This window comes from Peromyscus leucopus, chromosome 19 (assembly GCF_004664715.2).
Source record: "Peromyscus leucopus breed LL Stock chromosome 19, UCI_PerLeu_2.1, whole genome shotgun sequence".
Taxonomy (NCBI): Eukaryota; Metazoa; Chordata; class Mammalia; order Rodentia; family Cricetidae; genus Peromyscus; species Peromyscus leucopus.
In genome coordinates, this window is record NC_051079.1 from 78,909,270 (window position 1) to 78,930,745 (window position 21,476).

General features: G+C 46.2%; 1 protein-coding gene, 1 long non-coding RNA gene and 1 other non-coding gene across 4 annotated transcripts in view; 1 reads left to right on the forward strand and 2 right to left on the reverse strand.

Annotated features, from left to right (window-relative positions):
* The window catches only part of LOC119086299, a 28,112-nt gene extending 18,841 nt beyond the window's left edge, over nt 1–9,271 (forward strand). For both annotated transcript variants that reach the window (XR_005089559.1, XR_005089558.1), the window contains exon 5: nt 8,656–9,271. This is a non-coding gene — a long non-coding RNA (uncharacterized LOC119086299). The remainder of the gene's footprint in view (nt 1–8,655) is intronic.
* On the reverse strand, nt 1,113–1,216 carry LOC114696130. Its single transcript, XR_003734962.1, has one exon. It is a non-coding gene; the product is annotated as a U6 spliceosomal RNA (small nuclear RNA).
* Nucleotides 9,272–13,562: 4,291 nt separating the features above from the next.
* Nucleotides 13,563–21,476, reverse strand: part of Slc6a3 (solute carrier family 6 member 3) — a 39,253-nt gene continuing 31,339 nt past the window's right edge. The window contains exons 13-15 of the mRNA XM_028873667.2: nt 20,595–20,762; nt 19,450–19,521; nt 13,563–14,931 (exon numbers count right to left, since the gene is read on the reverse strand). Of these exons, the coding sequence (XP_028729500.1) occupies nt 14,908–14,931; nt 19,450–19,521; nt 20,595–20,762 (264 nt within the window). The 3' untranslated portion in view covers nt 13,563–14,907. The remainder of the gene's footprint in view (nt 14,932–19,449; nt 19,522–20,594; nt 20,763–21,476) is intronic.

Genomic DNA, 21,476 nt, shown 5'->3' on the forward strand with positions numbered 1-21,476 from the left:
ATAAAATGTTCTGTCTGATGGAAGCCTTCTCCTATATGGCAAATAACTCCAAGGAAAAAGGAGCTTAGCTCCTGGAATAATAAGTAAAATTATTTAAATTCTAGATAAACATCTTTGACGTTTGATACATTCAACATTGGTTCTGTGTATGAAGTTTAGTTATAAGTGGAATCTTTTGCATTCACTCAGGAGAAAAGCATTTTTAAGCAAATGTAGTTTGGGGATTTTCCCTGCACATCTGTTTGCTGGTGTCTGACACCTGTATTGGGGGCCTTCTGGACTAGTGTCTCTAAGGGATGGCCTCTCCAAGACATGCTGCACCCACCCAGGTGCTTAGGATGGACTCTTGGGGTGGTCATTTATCCTCTGTTAATTTAGCCATTTGAGGCCGGACAGGAAAGAGCAGAAGCATCCTTTGCTTTTTCATCTGGGCATGGGGGTAGGCATGTGTGGCCTAAACTTGGTATGAGATCCTGTGGGATATGTTTGTTGTGTCTTTCTTTCTTTATTTATTAGTTCTTAGAGAATTTCATACAATGTGTTTAGATAATATTCAACTACCCCTACCCCAACTATTCTCATCCACCCAAATTTGTGTCCTTTTTGAAAACATCCATCAAGACCAAATATTCTTGGATATGTGTCCTATCCCTGGAGTGTGGTCAACCTACCAGGGGTAGAAAACTCTCAGAGAAAATTATATCTCCTTCTCTCAGCAGCTAACAATTGCCAATAGCTTCAGGGTGTTACTTATGCATTGGGGACCACCAGTGCTAGTTCCTCAGGATGGCATGACCAACTCCCTCTCAATACTGGGATTTGTTCTGGCTTGGGCTTACTCATGTCTTGTACCTACTGTCACAACCACTATGAATTCAGATGTGCAGATGTCTTGCTGTGTCCAGAAGACACTGATTTCTTGTAGTCATGAACTGCCTCTGGCTCTTACTTTTTCTGTTCTCTGTTTTGCAATGATCTCTGAGCCTTGGGAAGATGGGGTTCAGTATATATGTTCCATTTAGGGATGAACATTTTCCAATCTCTTATTGTCTGCATCTTGGCTAGTTGTGAGTCTGCATTAATCATCATATACTACAAATAAAAACATCTCTGAAAATATAGAACACTTGACAAATTTGTGTGTCATCCTTGTGCAAGGACCATGCTAATTTCCTCTGTATTCCAATTTTAATATATGTATTACTGAGGGGAATATTGACATGTGTCATTTTATAACTCCTTGGGTCTCAGAGTCAAGGTTGACTGTCCAGCTGTCCTGTCTGCACAGAAGGCTTTTGCCAAGTGAAGACACAAGGAAGTGATGCAGGACAGCCCAGCTCCTAACTTTGTCACATTTCTCCTTGGAAGGTGACCTGGGGCCCCTGAGCCGTGGACAGCAGGTCCTCTGGGACAGCACTGTGCTTGACTTACATACAGCCCAGGGCTTGGCTTGTGCTGTATGTAGCTTGTATGAGATGATGCTGCACTGGTAGCCTTCAGGGATGGCTGGAGGTAGCCCCATCACCAATGATCTCAACTCTATGCACTGCAATGTGGATGAAGCTCCAAATGTGGCTCTCTGGTCTTTCAGCTGTGTGAAAGGTGGTGGATTACAAAGCTGTTGGCCCAGGGCAGCTCCCATCCACTCCTTTGCTGGCCTCTGGGATACTGTGGCTGTCCTTATTTTAGCCACGAAGAGTTAGTACCTGCTGGTGGTGCCCTCAATAATTCTGATGAATACAGCTGCTGATGTTGATGTTTCATTAGTTTACCCAAGCAGAGGTCTACATTTTTGACTTATGTTTCTTTGAGGTTTAATGGTTCTGGAAGTTAACAGCACCCTCTCTGGGGAGTTAACCCTAGACCCTGTAGGTCTCCAGTTCTGTTCTCTGGTCACACTTGGCCTTACTGTGCAGATTTCTTGGTGCTCTGCCTTGATTCCAGTTGCAGAGATGCTATGAGCGTTAGAACATAAAGGTGTTTGTTGAATTTTGAGACAGGGTCTCATGTACCCCAACTGGCCTTGAACTCAGTCTTCTGCCAATGCTGATCTTGATCTTTTTGGTCTTCTTTGCTTCTACTTCCAAAGTGCTGGGATTACAGGTCTGCACCACCATACCTGGCACATGAAGGCATCTATGAAGGCATCCAACATGGGGCTGGGGCTGACTGATCATGCTCTTTTAACAACCCCTCCTCATCTCAGTTGGTGTAAAACACAGTTCTTACCTCTGAGGGTATAAAAGATGGTTTATTTCAAATATGAGTGATCATGGCCAGTGAACACATTTATGCCACTCCAATTCCATGTTTAAACGTGTTAACAGTTTGATGAAATTTTTATAGTAACGGAACAAAGAAAGTCATAAATTTTTGAGGCACGTTTCAAATACATTGATGGAAACATTAAGTAGATATGTTGAACCAAAGCAAGGAACTCTTGTGCTCTAGGCCTTAGATGCTATATGATGGATCTTTGTCTTTTTAGCTGGTGTAAACTGGGGTTCTGTTAAGGTATTCTAAAAGGTTTTATGTTAGTCACAGGATGTTAGGTCAGACACATAGATGGCAAGGAATGACTTGCATGAGAACAGCTAAAGATAACCCAAGATAAATTGTAATTAGGCTCTGAACCTGCAACATACCAACCTCTCCTCGTTTACATTCTAATCAGTTAATCAGCCTGGCAGAAGGTTTGGTGGAGGGCACAGCTTCTGAGAAGTTTTGTTCACACTCTGCTTACTGAATGCTGTGGCCTTCAACAGCTAGGACAGCCAGGAGAGATGCACACAGCCTAACTCCTCCACCTCCTCCACTTGTGGCCCCATGGCTTTTACAGTTTCCCTGTTCTGAACTCAGGGCATAACAGGTTAGTGGTGCCAAGGATGAAAGTGACTCCTGAAGTCCTGGGAAGCCTGGGGTAGCTGGTCACCCTACCTAGGTGAGGGCATCCAAGCTCTGATCCTGATCTAGTCTCGTATTTGGCACTGTGAATTTCTTAGTCTGTCTTGCTCTTCATTCCCCCCTCCACCCACAAGTTCACAGCAGGACCTGCCCCGCTACCAGCACAAGCTGGCTTTTGCATCTTGAGTAATGACTGAGGAGTTGCTTGCTGTGTGACTTGGGCCCTGGCCCTACCCAGCTAACTGTGGTCAGTGAAAAACAGGCTACAGAAGTCAGGGGGTCCATCTTAATTCTGTTTTGGTGGCTCCCTGGGTCAGACCCCAGCACTGGCAGTTTGGTGTTGGTGTGAGGTCTGCTTGGAGAGCTTGAGGCTTTTAAACCTCTAACACTGAGATCGATTTGGCATCATAGCTGCAGTGTCAGGTTGTCTATGGTTGTGACCAGGAACCCTGGGAAGAGGAAAGCAAGCGGCACACCTGAGGTCCACAGGGACCAGGGACACAAAACTTGCTAATTATCCATTTTTTTCAAAGATGGAACCATTTTTTTTTTCTGTAGTCAGTAATCAGGGAGCGGGTAGATGCTGTGACCTTTGGGCAGGGCCAGTCAGACAAATCTACAGAGACTGAAGGAGGATTGCAGGGGAAAAAGCCAAACAGGAATCTGTTTACCCTTTAAGCTAGGTATTTCACTGTTGCAGAGCTTTTATTAAAATGCTTCTCTCAGAGGAATCACGTGGCTTTTCTGGGCTCGAATACTCAGACTTTGTGTCTAAAGGTCAGTCAGCAAAGAGCTCAAATCCGATGGTAAAGAGCAGAGGTGGTGGTGGAAAGACCCCACTGAGCAGAAAGAAGCGGCACAGCGGCCCTCCCCATTTGAGAGCTCAGCTTCAGCACCCAGTTAATGCAAGAAGAGAATTCTGCTTCGTGTATTTCAAAAGTAACACAACAGTCCAGCCTCTCTTTGGAGAACAAATGCCAAATATAGCATTCACATGTCCAGTCACATAGGGGAAATGGATCGGACCAGACTTGTGGATGTAATACAAGACCACCTATCCACCCACCCATCCATGCACACACCAGTCTATCCACATACCCATCCATCTACACACATATCCATCTATCCACCCAACCAGCCATCCACCACCCACCCACCCACCCATATCTACCTACCGATGAACCAAACCTACCTACCCATCATCCCTCTACTCACCAATCTACCCACCCATCCACATACCTACTCACCCACCTATATATCTATCTACTCTTCTGCCTGTCCACTCATCAGTTCAGCACATTTACCCATCCATCCACCTACCCACCTACCCACTCATTCATCCCCCCCCCTGTACATATATAAACATATTCGGTGTCCAAAGCTTTCAAGACACCATTGGAAATGAATGAAAACAAGTCAGTGTCTGCTCCCAGCCAAACTTGGAAGGAAGAGGAAGGGTAAACTTTATGCAAAATGACACTCGATAGTGAACTCCGAGGAGAATGGTGGGTTCAAGGAGTGTGGACCAGAACCTTGAAGCTTTGATCAGTCTGACTTCTAGGGGTGACATCTGAAGGAAAATTGGCTGAGGTAGAGTTTGGAGAGGGGTGGGTGGGGTTGGAGGAAAATTTTTCCAAATGTAGGGAACAAGTGAGTAGTATAAGACAAGGACAGAGCGAAGCCTGGATAAGCACCATTGAGCTTTGCAGTCTGGTGATTTGATTTCTTCAGCACCTGTAAGCCAAATCCTGGGGCTTCTTGGGCTACTGTGATGGTTCTCCAACAATACAGGTCTATTTAACATGGAGATCTTGAAGACTTGAACAATTCAGAAAAACTCCCAGAAGAATTACATAGGTTATTTGGAAATTAATATGGTGGTTTCTCAGAAAACTGGGAATTGATCTACTACAAGACCCAGTTATACCACTCCTGGGCATATACCCAAAGGATGCTCAATTATACCACAAGGACACTTGCTCAACTATGTTCAGAGTAGCTTTATTTGTTATAGCCAGAACCTAGAAACAATCTATATGTCCCTCGACTGAAGAATGGATAAAGAAAATGTGGCACATTTAGACAATGGAGTATTAATCAGCTGTGAAAAACAATGACATGAAATTTGATGGTAAATGGATGGAACTAGAAAAAAAATCATCCTGAGTGAGGTAACCCAGACCCAGAAAGACAAACTTGGAATGTACTCAATTATTTGCTGTAAAATAAAGGATAACTATACTACAATCCACAGACCCAGAGACCTACTAGGTAACAAGGAAGGTTCAAGGGGGGAATGCCCAGATCTCCCTGGGAAGGGGAAATAGAAGAGGCTTTGTGAGTGGACTGCAGGTGGGTGGGGATGGGAACATGAGAGGTCAGGCTGTGGGGCTAAAGGGGGAGAGTACTGAAAGAGGCTACTGGAGGGTGTGTGTTTCAGGGTCAGATAAAAACCTGGTATGAGGGAATCTCCCAGGAATCTACAAGGATGACTCCAACTAAGACTCCTAGCAGTAGCAGATACATAGCCTGAACTGGCCATCTCCTGGACGAGGCAAGACTTCATGTGAAGGGAATGGGAAACCAACCCAGCCACATAACCTTTGATTTACAGTGTATCCTGCCTATGGGATGTGCTGGGGTAAGGGTGGCCTAGAGATTGAGGGGGTGGCCAACAAATGACCAGTCTTGCCTAAAACCCATGGCAGGAGAGTCATGAAACCCCTGACAATGCCTGGAGTGCCAAGACCCACAGGTTGGATGACCCAGAGACCTGTGACAGAACCAAACATGACTGGAGGGGAAAACGTCCATGTAATGATGCCTAATGATATTCTGATATACTCATAGATTGGTGCCCAGCCCAACTGTCATTAGAGAGGCTTCATCCAGCAACTGAGGGAAACAGATGCAGACCCACAGACAAACATTAGGTGGAGCCTGAGGAATCCTGCAGAAGAGGGGGAGAAAAGATTGTAGGAGCCAGAGGGGTCAAGGACACCACAAGAAAACCCACAGAATCAACTAACCTGGGCTCACAGAGACTGAACCGACAACCAAGGAGCCTGCGTGGGTCTGACCTAGGCACTCTCTCTATATGTTACAGTTGTGTAGTTTGGTCCTCTTGTGGGATTCCTAGCAGTAGGAGCTGTAACATGAATCTTAAATGGTCTTATAATAAAAAACTGGGACCCAGATATTGGGGTAAATGCTGAAAGATCAGAGAGACAAAGGAACAAGCCACTGTCACGTCTCACCTCTAGGACTCCTCAGCCTGAAAAAATTCTTTAGTTCCTGTCTCCTCTGCCTTATACACCTTTCTCCACCCAGCCATTAAAGGCATGTGTGCTTCCCAAGTACTGGGATTAAAGGTGTGTGCCACCACTGCCTGGCTCTGTTTCTCTCCTACACTGATTCAATCTCATGTAGTCCAGGGTGGCTTTGAACTCACAGAGATCCAGATGGATCTTTGCCTCCCGAGTGCTAGGATTAAAGGTGTGTGCCACCATTGCCTAACCTCTATGTTTAATCTAGTGGCTTGTTCTGTTCTCTGATCTTCAGGCAAATTTTATTAGGTACACAGTATATCACCACAGCATGGGCTGTCTCTGACTCTTTTACTAGCTTTTGGGACCCTACTACTCATACTGGGTCATCTTGCCCGTCCTTAATACATGGGAGGTGCTTAGTCTTATTGCAACTTGATATGCCATGTTCTGTTGATATCCATGGGAGATATGCCCTTTTCTGAACAGAAACAGAGGAGTGGATTAAGGGGTGAGGATGGGGGTGGTGGTGGGAAGGGACTAGAAGGAGAGGAGGGAGGAGAAACTGTGGCCAGGAGGTAAAATAAACAAATCAATCAATTAATTAAAAAAGAATTACATAGGTCAGAAATAATAACAAAATGAAAAAAAATTGAACGATATCCTAAGTACATTAGCTGGATGTAAAGTGATTTATTCCCAGATATGCACCATGATAGGCTGTCAATAAAAGTCCAGTGCTAGCTGTGGGATTCCTCCCCTCAACTTCCTGTTCAGGAGTGTTCTGGAGACACCCAAAACAATGTAGGCTATAGCCATTGCTGGTAAGACCTTACGGCTGAAGATACCATAGTACTGGCCACAGGTCATGGAGAAATCAAGTTGATGCTGACCAGGAAATTTCTGTTCTACTGCTAAGCATTCATAGTACTGGGAAAGAAAGTCACCAGCAGTCTCTCAATAAATTCAATAGTGGCACAGTGTAATGGCAGTAACCAATTACTTTCTGACTGGACTTTCAGCCTACTCCACAGGATGAAGTGCATGCCTGATTCTTTAAATCTGGCCATGAACTTAATGTTTGGGGAGTTGATAGGCCCCATTGGTGAATCTACTAAATGTCATTTTGCCACATGGACATAGTATCAATTTTCCTTCTAAATTCCTATTTCTATGCCCATGGATTAGTGAAAACCTTAGACCCCTTTTTTGTTTGTTTCTCAAATTTTTCTTTTTTAAAAAAACATTTTAATTGAAATAGAATTACATCACATCCCCTCTTCTTTTACTCCCCAACCCCTCCCAGTTACCCTACCTTGAATCCCTCTCATGACCTGCATTGTGAAGTGGATAGCTTCTTTTTCATTGGTTATATTCTCCCACACACACACACATATGTATGCTGTGTCTGATTTTGTTGTTTGTGTTAAATGGTTTCAAAGCTGACCACTCTGCATTGGACAACCAATAAAGAGGCTCCTTCTCCAAGCAGTCAGTAGTTGAATAAAGTGACCCTAGGTGGGAGGCCTTAGGAGGGAAATGGCAGAATATAAATGATGAGACATAGAAATGGATTCATGGTTGTGGTCTCAACTGGGGAGGAGTAAAGGGGATCAATACAGAAGGAGAAGCCAGGGCAAGGGACAAATAACACTAAGGTTGTTTCATAAAGCCTCAATGAATCATTATTTTATATTTACCCTAAAACTACACACACACACACACACACACACACACACACACACACACACACACACACACGGATGTTGGGCTGATAATACTCCCCAAGAACCACAGACTAATAAAAACCCCAGTACCAGGCATGATAAACCTCCTTTTGAAGGATTGGTTAGGATAATCCAAGTAACTTCTCAAACAATATAGATTATAGATGTAGCCCTTGGTTACCCCTTTTAGTGGTTGAGGGTAGCTCCTACTACTGAAGACATCACACACTTGGAACACACAACTCAAAAGATTCAAGCTGGATCTGACCTGAGAAATTCTGCCCTACAGTCCAGCTTCTGTGGTCCCAGAAAATACTATGCAGCCTGCCAAGGGAGGGAAGCAATTGAACAGCCTTTTCCACCTGTAACACCTATGAACCATGACAATGACCAATATGACAAGATATGAATAAAGGTGCAAAAAGTGTCACTTTTGAGAACAAAGAGGAGTACATGGGAAGATTTGGAGGTGGGAAAGGGAAGTGGGAAATGATGTAATTATATTATAATATCAAAATATACATGAAATAATTACAAAAAAGAGGTATCACTCACATGTTGGTGGCAGTCAGCAGTTGTCTAATTGGACTTAAGGTCTATTCAGCAGGAAGGAAATCATGTCTGGCACTGGAAACCTAGCCAGCTTCCCTGCAATAGTGAGGTCATGAACTTTAGAAAAGAATCTACTACCCCTGCCACTTTGCTAGACCAGCACCATTCCTTACTAACATTCTAAATTTTATCCTTAATACCCACAGATAAGTGTAGCTACTATCCCTCATCAAAGAAGCCTTTCTTTACAACAAATGGAGACCATCAGAGAAAACAACTGTACCCAATGCAGAGATCAACCAATTGTGGGGAGCCCCAGTGTATACATCCACATCACAGTTGGCGTGGCTCAGGGAACGCCACAGAAAAGTGGGACAGAAGGACGCTGAGAGCCAGAATACCAGGAAGTCTTCTGCAAAACAACCTCTCCTACAAATGGCTGCATAAACAAGACTGGAACAATAACATTATCAGTGGACATACGAACATGGAAGGGGGAGAATTTTGTGGGGTCTCAGCTCTAGACAAAGAACTACAGCTTTTAGACCTTAAAAAAGTCTCTGTGCAGTTAATTAGTTGTTAATGTAGAAACTCACAGCTGGTCCAAGTGCAGAGTAAGTGTCTGAAGAATGTTCAGCCACAAATATGACATCTATATTATGCCCCTCACCAAGGTTCAGGAACCATCATGGAAGAGGGAGCATAAAGATGGTAAGAACCAGAGGCTGGGAAGTACCAGAGTGAAACAGTGCATTCTGGACTCGCCAGGACTATTACACTCATAAATCCACAGCAGTGCATTTTACTGTGTAGTTGCCTGAACAAGACCAACTCCATTAGTATTCCAGCATGGATGTGTGAAAGGGTGGTGAGCCCCAACTCCTAGCTGAGGAATTATTGACAGTTGATATCTCTTGAGGGAGGAAGAGTCGGTTTTCTTTAAGGGTGTGGATCCTGATAGGTCTATGATACTGCAGTGGATGGCCCCATAAACATGAGTATATGGGTAGCACAAACCAGAACTAGTAGGTTATTTAAAAAAAAAAAAAAGAGAGGACAAGTAGTTGGGAGGGGTTGTAGGGCTGGGTTCAATCTGGAAGGAGTATGAGATGAATATGTTCCAAATTGTATGCATATATGAAACTCTCAAAGGATTAATAAAAAGTCATGTTTAGAGGTTGGAATGTAAAATGAAAAAAATTTAAATAAAAAATTAAAATAAAAAGGTATGAGGCAGTTAAAACATTATGAAAAGTTAGAATTTACCAAAACTCACAGACACAAGCCCTTATGTACACAGTGCCATTTACAGCTGAGTCAACTGTGAAGGTGCAGAATTAACCACACAGGTGCAAAACTACCCAGCATGCAGAGAGCCAGCTCCTCTGGGCGCTTTGAAGGTCAGGGGAAGTTATGCCCCACATTGTCTCCAGCCTCCGGTGTGACTTGGTTTGAAGGCTCCTGCCCCTTCTTTGCTTCTCTGGTCCCATGACATCCTTTCCCGTGTTTCTATCATGGGGTCTTTCTCCTTCCTCATAAGGACTCCAGTCACATTGGATTTAGGGCCATCCATAATAACATCCGTGGTACCTCTATCTTCTGCTTAAATCACCTTTGAGGGCAGCAAGATGGCTCAGCAAGTGGAACTCAGTCCTGGTGGCCTGAGTTCAATGCTTGAGACTCTCACGGTATAAGGAGAGAATCAGCTTCTTCAAGTTGTTCTCTGACCTCCACACGCATGCTATGGTATGCTTATGTGAATGCATGTGCGCATATACAACAAATGCCATAAACTATCTATAAAGTCATTTTCTCATGTATTAGGGAATAGGACTTCTTCAGACATGTGGGAGCCATTCAGCAGTTCAGCCTATAGCCCTACCCCATAAGTCAGTGTCATTAACTAAAGGTTCTTCCTCACACCAAGCAGGAATCTGTTTAACACCAGCTGTGCCCAGTATGGACGTTTATAAACACTCGTGCATGTGTGTCAGTGTGGACTCTGGCACATCATTGGTGCACCCAAGATGAACACATGACCTCTGGTGGGTACAAAAGGATAAACTACAGGGCTTGGGTTTGACACATGACCCTTGGTGGGCACACTGAGGTAGATTGCAGCCTTAGGTGGACACATAGCTGAGGTTGGAACTCCTGAGAATTCCTGAGCAAGATTCTTGCACCCTCACTCCATGGTGGGGCTCTTGTGAGAAAATTAGAAAGAGTTAAGAAAATAGGACAGGGAAACGAAGGGGCTAGGAGCAAGCATGGATTCAGGTGGAGTTCAACTCACCCTGGTGCCAAAGGGATGTCAGATAAGGTTTGCTGGCTTGGTGACAGGCTAGGCCTGAGGCAGGTGCTGGGGCCAGGTCACAATGTCGGCTAGTGGAGCATCACCACAGTGTGTGGGGGGTGTCACAGCTGATGGGTGAGGGAAATCCCACACGTGGGGAGAGGCTCCAACAGTACCTACAACTAGAAAGTCGACTTTGCTGGATGATGCCACACCCTCTTCAAGGCATCACACCGATGCATGTTTTCACCCAGAATGCACCAGTGCTCTTGGCCCCTGTCCTCACCTACACACAGTGTCAGACTTTTTAGGGTTTAGCTGTTTCAGGACTGTGAGGATTTCCTTGTGGTTCTTTGATAACGAGTGAGTCTGAGCCCTTTCACTGGATTCTGACTACTTAGCCACCCTCCTTTGGAGTGAATCTGCTGAAGTTAGGATCTGGATTGTACCCAAATGCACCTCTGTCCTAAAGGCTTGGTTTCTAGTTTCACATTGTTAGGAGGTGGTTTGTAATATGAATCTTAAAGGTTCTTATTAATAAAAACAAACCTGGAGCCAGGTATTGGGTTGAACGCTGGAAGATCAGAGAAGCAGAACAAGCCACAGCTACCTCACCTGGCCAACTTCTCAGCTGATCCTGTTTCCTCAGACTGGATGCCTCTCAGCTGAACTGTGCTGCTCAAAAGCTTAAAAGCTTAACCAGGCCAAATGCTTCTAGTTCCTGGTCTTCACGCCTTATATATCTTTCTGCCTTCTGCCATCACTCCCTGGGATTAAAGGCTCACTTCTTGGCATTAAAGGCCTGTGTCACCATGCCTGACTGTTTCCAATGTGGCCTTGAACTCACAGAGATCCAGAGGGATTTCTGCCTCTGGAATGCTAGGATTAAAGGTGTGAGTGCCACCATTTTCTAGCCTCTGTATCTAGTGGTGTTCTGTTTTCTGACCCCAGATAAATTTATTAGCGTGCACAATATTTTGGGTAACACGATACCACCACAGTGGTTGACCCTTTAGGAAGCAGAGGCTAGTGGAGGGGGTTAGGTCAGAGGCAATGCTCTTGAAAGGGATAGTGTTCCTGTTCTAACCTCCTGTTCTTCCCCCTTTCGTGTCCCATCCCATGATGGATCTATTTTGATACTCATTGTTGCCATGATGGTTGTGCTGCTGCTGCCCCGAGCCAATAGGACCAACCAACCGGTCATGGACTGCAATCTCCAAAGCTGTGAGCGAAAACATCCCCTTTCTCTTTATAAGCAGGTTTTCTTGGGTGTTTGCTTCAGTACTAAAGATGAATCACTCGGTATCCCTTCATGATTTTTGTCTGTTTTCCTCAAAGAACCACCATTTTATTCATTTGTAAGAGCTCTTTACATATTCAGAGCATACACCTTCCACTCTCTTGCTCCTTAGGACATTTTCTGAATCATGTGTTGTAGTGAGCACTAGGCAAGTCAATCTCCAGCCACTGATGTTCTTCACAGCTCCTTCTAGGTTTGGATGCCTGTAAAGCTTGGCAGAGAAGCTAATGGTTCCAGGGATTGGTATAGTGGATGCCCCAGTCCTGAGGCATCATCTACATAGGGTTCCCTGTGTTTTCTCAAGGTGCTTGTCCGTATCACCCATCTCTGAGAGCTCTGGCTCCCACTAAGCCCCCATGCCTTTTCCTCTTGTGCTGTGCAGGGCATAGTGTGAACAGCCAAAAGCTGGAGGCTGGGAAGCGGGGGATGGGAAGTAGTTCCAGCCCTGTGTATGTGCTGAGCCACAGACATTGGCTAGTGTACCCCTCCCCAAATCCCTCAGCAAGCACAGCTGTAATAGTTTCAGAGTGGCTTGCAGTATAAACAGTGACCACAATCAAACAGGAAGTTGATCTATCACCCTTGAGGCTGCTATGGCCAGCATTCAGGCAGTGGGTCCCAGCAGTGAGGCTTTTGCTCACTATGTGGATCTGGGGTCAAGGTAGTTGATTCCCATAACTTTTCAGTGGACCAAAACCTGAAGGAAGTGAGGTTGATTTTTTTGGGGGGGGGGCAGTGGTCTGGCATAGGTCATGTAGATGGAAGTGTTTGTTCTATCATGGGTTATAGGGAGACTATTGTATTGTCATGGTGTTGATGATTACATAACTTGTTACAAGTCACACTAAACCAAGCATAAGGAGATTTTCTTGGTCTCTCAATGTCCAAGGAATCCCTCCATTCACAGAATAGGATATAGAACCTAGAGGCCCACTCAGAAGATCCCAGGATTTGTCTCTGAAAGGAGATCTCAGACAGCTGTTGTGGTTGGGCCGGGGGACAGAATCTGGATGTGGAGGGAGCCGACAGGATGCTGATTGGAGAAAGACTAGAGGAAGGTGGGCAGGTAGACAGTGTGTCCTACTGAAGTGAGCAGGTGAGTGCCACACACATTGCAGGGGTATGGACCTGGAGCAGGGTCATTACTACACTTAGCATACCTATGAGAGAGTCCCACATATGAACTTGCTCCAGGTTTGGGAGAAGCAGGTGTGGAGGTGCATGGGAGATGTAAAGTGAGGTAGGAGACATGCTGAGGGGTATTTATATGGAAGAGTTCTCTCTAGGGGAGCTGGACCCACCCCTCTTTCCCATTATGAGCAGGTAAGCTGGATGCTGTACATGATAACAGCCAAGAAACACATGGCAACAAGGATGAGCCTGTTTCCAACATATTTCTTTTATTGTTTGTAAGGACCCATACAAGGTACTATGAAGACAAAAAGCAGATGCTGACAACACCTGGATATCTACATGGAGCCATTCCTCAGAGAGGAGGCAGTAAGCCTGATCCTTCTCAGACATACTGCAGTCCTGAAGCCAGTAGCCTTGCATTTCCACCTGGGGGCACACTCTAATCCCTCATGCCAATGCCTGCTTGCAGAGAACACCTACGTTTGGCTCTCCCAGACAGACATGTGGTACCATTTCTGTGGGATACAGGCCAGGCCAAAGTTCATTTATTAATTCAAAGGAAAATCATGACATCCACTTTTCACTCCAGGGGCTAAAGCCAGCATTCTGTGGGAAGGTGGTTCTTGGTCTACCTTCTTCCTATGGTATTGCTAATTACTCTTGTAAACAAAAACAGGGACATCAGCAAACAGATTTGAACAAACTAACCTTGCATTTTGAGAATAATTTTGATTCACACATACATATGATTTTAAAAAGCCATTTATAATATGGATAGTGTCCATTGATGTGATGGGAGCCTCTGGGAAATCAAACCTAAGAGTGGGTGTTTCCCCAAAGATCAGGCAGGACTCCAGGCCAAGGATATGATCTTTTTCTTTGGGACCCTGTGCAGAGCAGGTGTCCAGGGGTTGGGACACACTGTGAGGAACACACTTTCTCTGTGGCCTTCAATTCCATACTGAAGTGACCACAGCTGAGCAGGTCTCCCAGGGGCTAGGAGTATGGGTTGTATCCCAACCTTATTTCATGTCTATTTATCTCAGCTATAAAGGAAAAAACATAGAATCTCTGGCCACTTGCACCAAGTCCCTTGTCTTCCGTGGCTCAGAACAGACCCTGTGTGTGTGTGTGTGTGTGTGTGTGTGTGTGTGTGTGTGTGTGTAATGTATGATCAGGATGCTAACTAAGGTCACAGTGTCTGCTCAGAGCCAAGCACCAGGAAAGCACTTGGTATGTGTTAAACCGTCTTTTCTACCTTCTACACAGCAGAAAAAACAGGATACTTGACACTGTAAATTTGAGCAAAAGAAAGGGTCTAGGCAGCTACTGTGAGCACGAGGATTCTGGCACAGTGTATATACAGGTACCAAGGTCCCTCTCCTAGAGTGCAGGGGACAGTAAGACCTGTTCTTCCAGGGTGACCACAGATGGGGGAGTGAGCCTTGCAGGGACCAGATACCAGCCAAGTATTTTCCACCCAGTAGGGACAGGGACACAGTTGACCTCACTGTGTAGAGATGTGTGTTCTTACAACCACACACAGAGGCCTCTTCTGTAGCATGGATTAGGTGTGAACAGTCAAACACTGAAGCCCGCACTTTGATTGTTTTTCCACACAGCAAAGGGGAAGGGTGGACGCGGCCCTCCTTTCTTGATGCCTGGGTTTCCTTTGGTGGCTCTCGTCCTGCTGTTGTGAGGTGGCCCACTTGGCTTCTGTCCCCTTCCACCTTACACCAGCAGCCAGTGGCGCAGCTGGAAAGAAAGCATCGTTTATTCAGAAGTGAGGAGCAGACCTTACAATGGTCACTTATGGGCCAGTGGCCCTGTGACGAAATCAAGATGGACTCAACTCAACAGGTGGCACCACTACCCTATGGGGAGCTTACCACTGGTGGATGCCACTCTTGAGGGGCACCAAGAGCCAATGGCCTGGTAAACTTATAAGTACTGAATTGCTTGATGAAGAAGAGACATGGAAACTAGGTGCAGTTGCTAATGTCTGTAATCACAATACTCAGGAGGCTGAAGCAGGAGGATTGTTATGAGTTTGAGGTTAGCCTGGGCTACAGTAAGATTCTGTCTCAACAAAAGAAAAAAAAGCAGAGTAAAGCAAAAATAAAACAGAACTAACATAACAATAAATAATCATGCCTGCAGAGCTCAGTTGCTTAGAAGGCCAGAGTACTGGCCAGCATGTTTGTGACCAGCAGTTGAAGTGAGATATGCAGGACATCTTTATATCCAGGGCTGGCTCCATATTATCCTCCTACTGAGTTGGGAGTGGCCCAGTAGTGTCCTTCTTCCTTGCACGCTGAAACTCTGTTGGGTCCATTCCAGGGGGTGCTGCACTCCGAAGCCTGTTTTGCTGGGTATGGGCCAGGTGCTAGTGGAGGGGGCGTCGTGGATGGTGCTGATGATGCTGATGGTGCTGATGGTGATGCTGATGGATGGTGCGGATGGTGCGGATGGTGCGGATGGTGCGGATGGTGCGGATGGTGCGGATGGTGCGGATGGGGGTGGGGGGGTGGCGAGGGGTGGATGGGCGGATGGTGCGGATGGTGCAGGGATTGAGAACAGAAGCCTCCTGTTCTGTTGCCTGCTCAGCCTGTTTCTGATCATGAGCCATTTGTGGACACTCACTGACTGCTCAGTGTTTTCACAACACGGCTCATAAGACTGTTGTCTGATACACTGCACCAGAGATAGGAGAGAGGCCATGGCCATTGCTGCCAGGTGACAATCTTTTGGTTTCCTCTCAAATGGCTCTTCAGTCCTGGTCTGAACATGCCACAGCATGGCCTGAGGTGGGCAGAGCCTAAGGCAGTCTGCAGGTTAGGCCCGCACAGGCACTGGCCAACTGTGGCATGGGGCCCAGAAAAGAAACAGAATTCTGGCTGGAGGTACACAGAGAAGGGCCAGAACCCAGAATTCTGCCCAAGTGCAGCAGATTTGGGGACAGCCCGACCCCCTCTGTCCCTGTCACCAACAGAAGCAGGCAATTAGGTGATAGTCAGAGAAAGGAGGGCACAGGGTGACTTATATTTTAAAAACCAGGAACACTGAGCTCGAACAAGGATCATCAAGAACTAGAACCCAGAACCTAGAGCCTAGAGTTCAGGGTCCAGGACAGGAGATGTTGCAGCTGGCACAATGGTTATGTGCCGGATACTAGAAAAAGTGACTGACATGTGTGAATCCAGAGATGGAGCAAATGAGGCTCAAATGGTAGCTACTAGAGCAGTGGATATGGTTAGAGAGACAGGGCTAAATTATGGGCTGTTGACATAACGGAATATTACTGAGAAGGCAAGATGGATGGACCAGAGCTACACTCAGATTTCTGACCAAAGGGGAATGACAAGACTGAATTTACCATCTGAAATAGCTTCAGTTGAACACCACAGGTATCCATGGGGTTTGCAAGACACTGGACATCTGATGGCCATGGTTAAATGATACCTCAGGTAGAATGAATGAGGCAGCCACCCAGACTGCTTGCTGCCTGGAGGGTCTCTGGATTTCAGAGTGCAGTCAGAGCCCAGAAAACTCCCTGGAATGTGAAGGACCTACGTGGCTGGAGCTTGCTGGACAGAGCAGCAAAGAATACCTACAGAGATGGGCTGAGTCCTGAGCAGCAAGTGTGACGCCAGAGGAACCTCGGGACAGGGTAAGGGAACTGGCCTGGGACCTGTGGGGCTGGATCAGTGCCTGCCCCTGCAGTGTATTGGAAACCCTTACTCAAGCCTGCGAGATGGCTGAGAGACAGATCTATGCCAATGCTTCTTGGGACCCACCCAACAAGTCTTAAAACGCACACCTCCAAAGATCCAAGGAGCTCCAAGAATATTTAAAGGTATTGAAAATATTCAGTTAGGTGTGGTGACATATTCCTCTAATATCAGCACTCAGAAAGCTGAAGCAGGTGTATCTCTGTGAGTTCAAGACCAGCCTGGTCTGTATAACAAGTTACAGACCAGCCTGGTCTGTATAACAAGTTACAGACCAGCCAGAGTTACATAGTAAAATTCTATATAAAATAAAAACAAAAGCAAAACAAAATATCCAATATATAGGGGTCTGGGAGAGGGCTCAATAGGTAAGTGCTTGCTTTGCTGTGTTCACCCCAGGAATCTGTGGAAATGTCAGGCTTGGTCCTGAGGATGACACCAGAATACCCTAGGGTGTTTTTCCAGCCTCCACAGGCATGCACACCTACATATGCATGCACTGACTCCCACCCCAACATGCACACACAGATGTTAAGAAAAATATCCAGGATGCAATAAGAAAAAGGCACATGCCTTGGCTCTGATTAAACTTTACCAGAAACAAAAAGCAAAATTTAAAAAAGCTCTAGTGAGCAAAGCCTGACACTGAACCCCAACTAACGGAAAAGTTCAAATCTCAGATAATCTCACTGTGTTTGTTCAAAAAGTTAAGAGGAGACATGGAAGATACAAAAGGACCCCAAACAAACCTCAAAGAAGAAACTGTAACAGGCAGGAGAGTAAGCCTTCTGCACAGGCTCACATAAGATTACACATTCCAGAAAAACACTGACTAATTTTAAAACAAGTGGATGGATCAATAAAGGCAGAGGAAGTTCCCAGTGATTCAGTAGGCACAGAAGCATGGGCAGGGAGATACATCAGAAAGCATCCAAAGGGTACAGAGAAAAATGCAGAGAGTGAGCAGATAATGTACAGTCCAGTGACCAGAGCCACTGTGCAACTGCGCCCCTGAAATCCAAATATGAAAGCATCCAAGTGTGGATAGGCATCCCAAAGGACCCAGGCACGTACTCTAGAGTCCAGGGACAAAATAGAAGAGTAAAGGGGGGGTTTTAAAGCACAGCTGTGAAGGGCCCTTAGGACTGGGGGGCTGTGAGCTTTCAGGGACACAGGCAAAGTGAAAGGATCATAGACACCTGAAGGTGGGGAGTTGGTTGTGAGAGCTCATTAAGGAGATGTCTCAAGGATCTGTTTTTGAGAACCCAGAAAATGATCCAGGAAGGAAAAACACACACGGAAAATGCTGTGAAGTCACGAACAGCAAGAACTCATGAACCCCAGGTTATGGTTCGCACAAAGCAGTAACACAGTAAACCCACAGCAGCAATGTCTAACTCGTGGGCTAAAAGGATGACGGTCATGGAACCTAAGACAATGACTTGGTAACCAGTAGCAGGGTTAAGTTGTCGGAACTGATATTCAAAGGGTGAGTTGAGATATTAACTTTGGACTTTGAGGGAACTATGTGCTACCCTCAAAGATAACTATTTAAAGAATTAAAACACGCAGGTTCCAAGCAAGAAACATCTGGAAACAGATGAGTGGAGTAAGAAAAAGCAAAAAGCTCAACCGAGAAGGCAACAAGGAGGAAAATAAAAACAAAACAGGACAAACAACTAAAGGTATCAAGATGAAGCTCCCCTGTATGTGAGTGGCTCAGTCGACCTCATCCAATCATCAGGGTGAAACTTGAGGCTTATGTTAGTGTTGAAAAAGATACCCAAGTCTTCGGGCCACTGAGGAAGCGAAAGGGATGGTTTTACAAAAGCCAAAGATACCAGGTGCAGCTACACTCACCATCAGAGCATTGTGCGAGGGGACAGCCTCTGCACATGCAACTCACAGTACATGTCACCCGCCTGTGGGACACAAGAACTCACCTGACTCTCAGAGAGGGCAGAAGTGAACCCAGGGGTCTGAGGATCCTTCTCTTTCATTGGTGCCTCCCCGGCCTGCCTGCTTTCTCCACGGACACCTGACCAGGCCTGACTCTTCTCTTTCTCAGTTTAGCCTCCCTGCCCTCAGGTACCCTGATGGACACCTGACTAACTCCAAGCTTTCATGAGCCTTTCCTTGTGAGCCCCAGCCCTTCTGGCCCTGCTTCCTGAGTTACTTCAGGCCCTCTATCTCATGGTCCTTTTCTTGTCATCTCTCCAAGAATGGAGGGCATAGATCCCAGGGACCCTCGCATTTGTCCTGCAGGGCTCTTCCCTTCATGTAGGCATCCCTGCCAATGTCACCCTGGCTGCTCATCTCCACGAACAACTTCTACTGCCCTGTCCACCACTCAGGCTTCTGGGTGGCCCTAGATAGCATCAAAGATCTGCTGGTGTGGCAAGTGCTTTTCTGTACACAGCTTCCTGGCCTTCTGGGGCTGCTAGAGCAGCTGTGAGTCCTACAGGTGTTAGAGCAGTTAGAGGATACTAGTCAAGTCTCTCTGAATCCCCTCCCTGAGGGTTGAACAGGGTGTCAGACTCACCGTGAACTGGCGCACCTCCCCTCTGTCCACTAGCTGGCGGTCTTTCTCGGGTGTGATGGCATAGGCCAGTTTCTAAGAGAGAATGGTGGTTGTTGGTATGGCATGGGGCCCAGGTTGGCACAGACCAGCCAGCACCCATTATACAATGAGGACTCCCACAAAAGGAGTCAGGCTCAGGGGCCACAGCCTCAGGTCCTTAACGCTGAATGAGAGCAAACCAACGATGCTCTGATACACAGTGAGTGCAGTGCTAGCTGAGATCTCTATCCCTCAGTGGATTCACGCAGGTCCCTCAGGGTCTGTTACTTACCCCCACAGGAAGTATTGCTTCCTTCTACTCATCCGTTCTTAGAGCCAGATGTCACCTGAGCCCCCAGAATAGACTTCAGGTCCCAGGATTGTCTTTGATTCTCAGTTGGACACTGTGGCAGCCCTATTCCTTCTAAGTTTGGCAGCGGAAGGGCTGTCCTCTGACCACACACTCTGCTTCTGTTCTAGACCCAGTGTGGCCAGACTGACAGAGGGACCTCTGAGTGCCAGCCTGTGAGATGAGGGACCTGCTGCAGATTCCAACACCAAGGGACACTGGGGCTCCACGGTGGAGTCCTTGGGCCCCACAGGGACAATGGGCTTTGCTGCTCAATCCAGGGAAACCGCTTTAAGGAGGCCCTGGAACTCAAGTGTGAATGGTCTCTGGGAACTATTAGTCCCCTCACAATTCCATCATATAAGTTATTCCTCCAGGAATAGTAGCCAGGGTGGGTCAAACAGGACATGTAGGCATAGACTGGTATCACATAGACACATGGATGCACAGAGGCAAATCAAATAGATACACTGGCACACATGTGTACACAACACAAATAGGTATGTATAGTCAGTCATAGATGTGATGTGCGCACGCACACACGCATACACACACACACACACACACACACACACACACACACACACACACGGTCACAATTGTAGGCACACCAGCACACAAAATACAAATATGGCATATACATACATATCCCTCTTTTCTGTTACACCAGCCCATTATTGCCATCATGGCCCCACCTCCAGCCTCCTGCTGGCTGAGATAGTCCAGGAATGGGGACACCTGAACTATTAGGGTGAGGAGCCCCCATGAAAACACCCACCTCTCGGAAGGACCCTGGCAGGCTGCAGAACTTATAGGTTGCATAAATGGGCACCATGGCCATTGAGGATGTGGCAATGATCCAGCCCAGTGCATTGGCCCAGTCTGGGAAGATGTAGTCTCCATAGTGTGGGGGTCTGAAGGTCACAATGCTGACCACGACCACATACTGAAATAAATGGGCACAGAGGTCAGGCACACAGGTAGGTGTGAGGATAGAGTACAAAATCAGCAAGTGATCCACAGGTCTCCTAGCCACACAGGCCACAAGTGCCATCCCCACCAGGCTACCTGGGCCTGGCCCAAGCAATACGATATCTTCTTGAGGCACCAATGGTATACCTCCACACATGCTGTGTAGCTACACATGTGCTTCATTCCTACATATAAGTGTGCTTACATGTGTGTCTACCAGACTGCTTGTGCCTAGACTGCACCTAATACATGCACTATGTATTTATACCCTGTGCTTACACATGTACAGTGTACTTAAACATGTGCTTCATACTACACCTGTACTTTGTACCTACACTTGATTGGCATGAACTACATAGTTACACATGGTCTTTGTACCTGGGCACAATAGCCCTTCCCAAACATAGGAAGTCCAGTGGATGTGTGTTAGGATGCATTTTTTGGGGGGTACAAATCCTCACTTGTGTATTTCTCAGGGTCAGCAAAGTTTACTGTCCCTCTTGGAAAATACATTTGGACCCACATAACTCACACTTGTTTTTTGTTCCAGCAGATGACACATTTCTTAGAAAGCACTGTGTCTGACAAAGCCACACTCCTACGTGTAAATTGATTTTGATCTGGTCAGTTTGTTGGGGAGTGTGATCGGCTGCAGAGGCCACATAATAACATGCCTTCAGTGTGCACT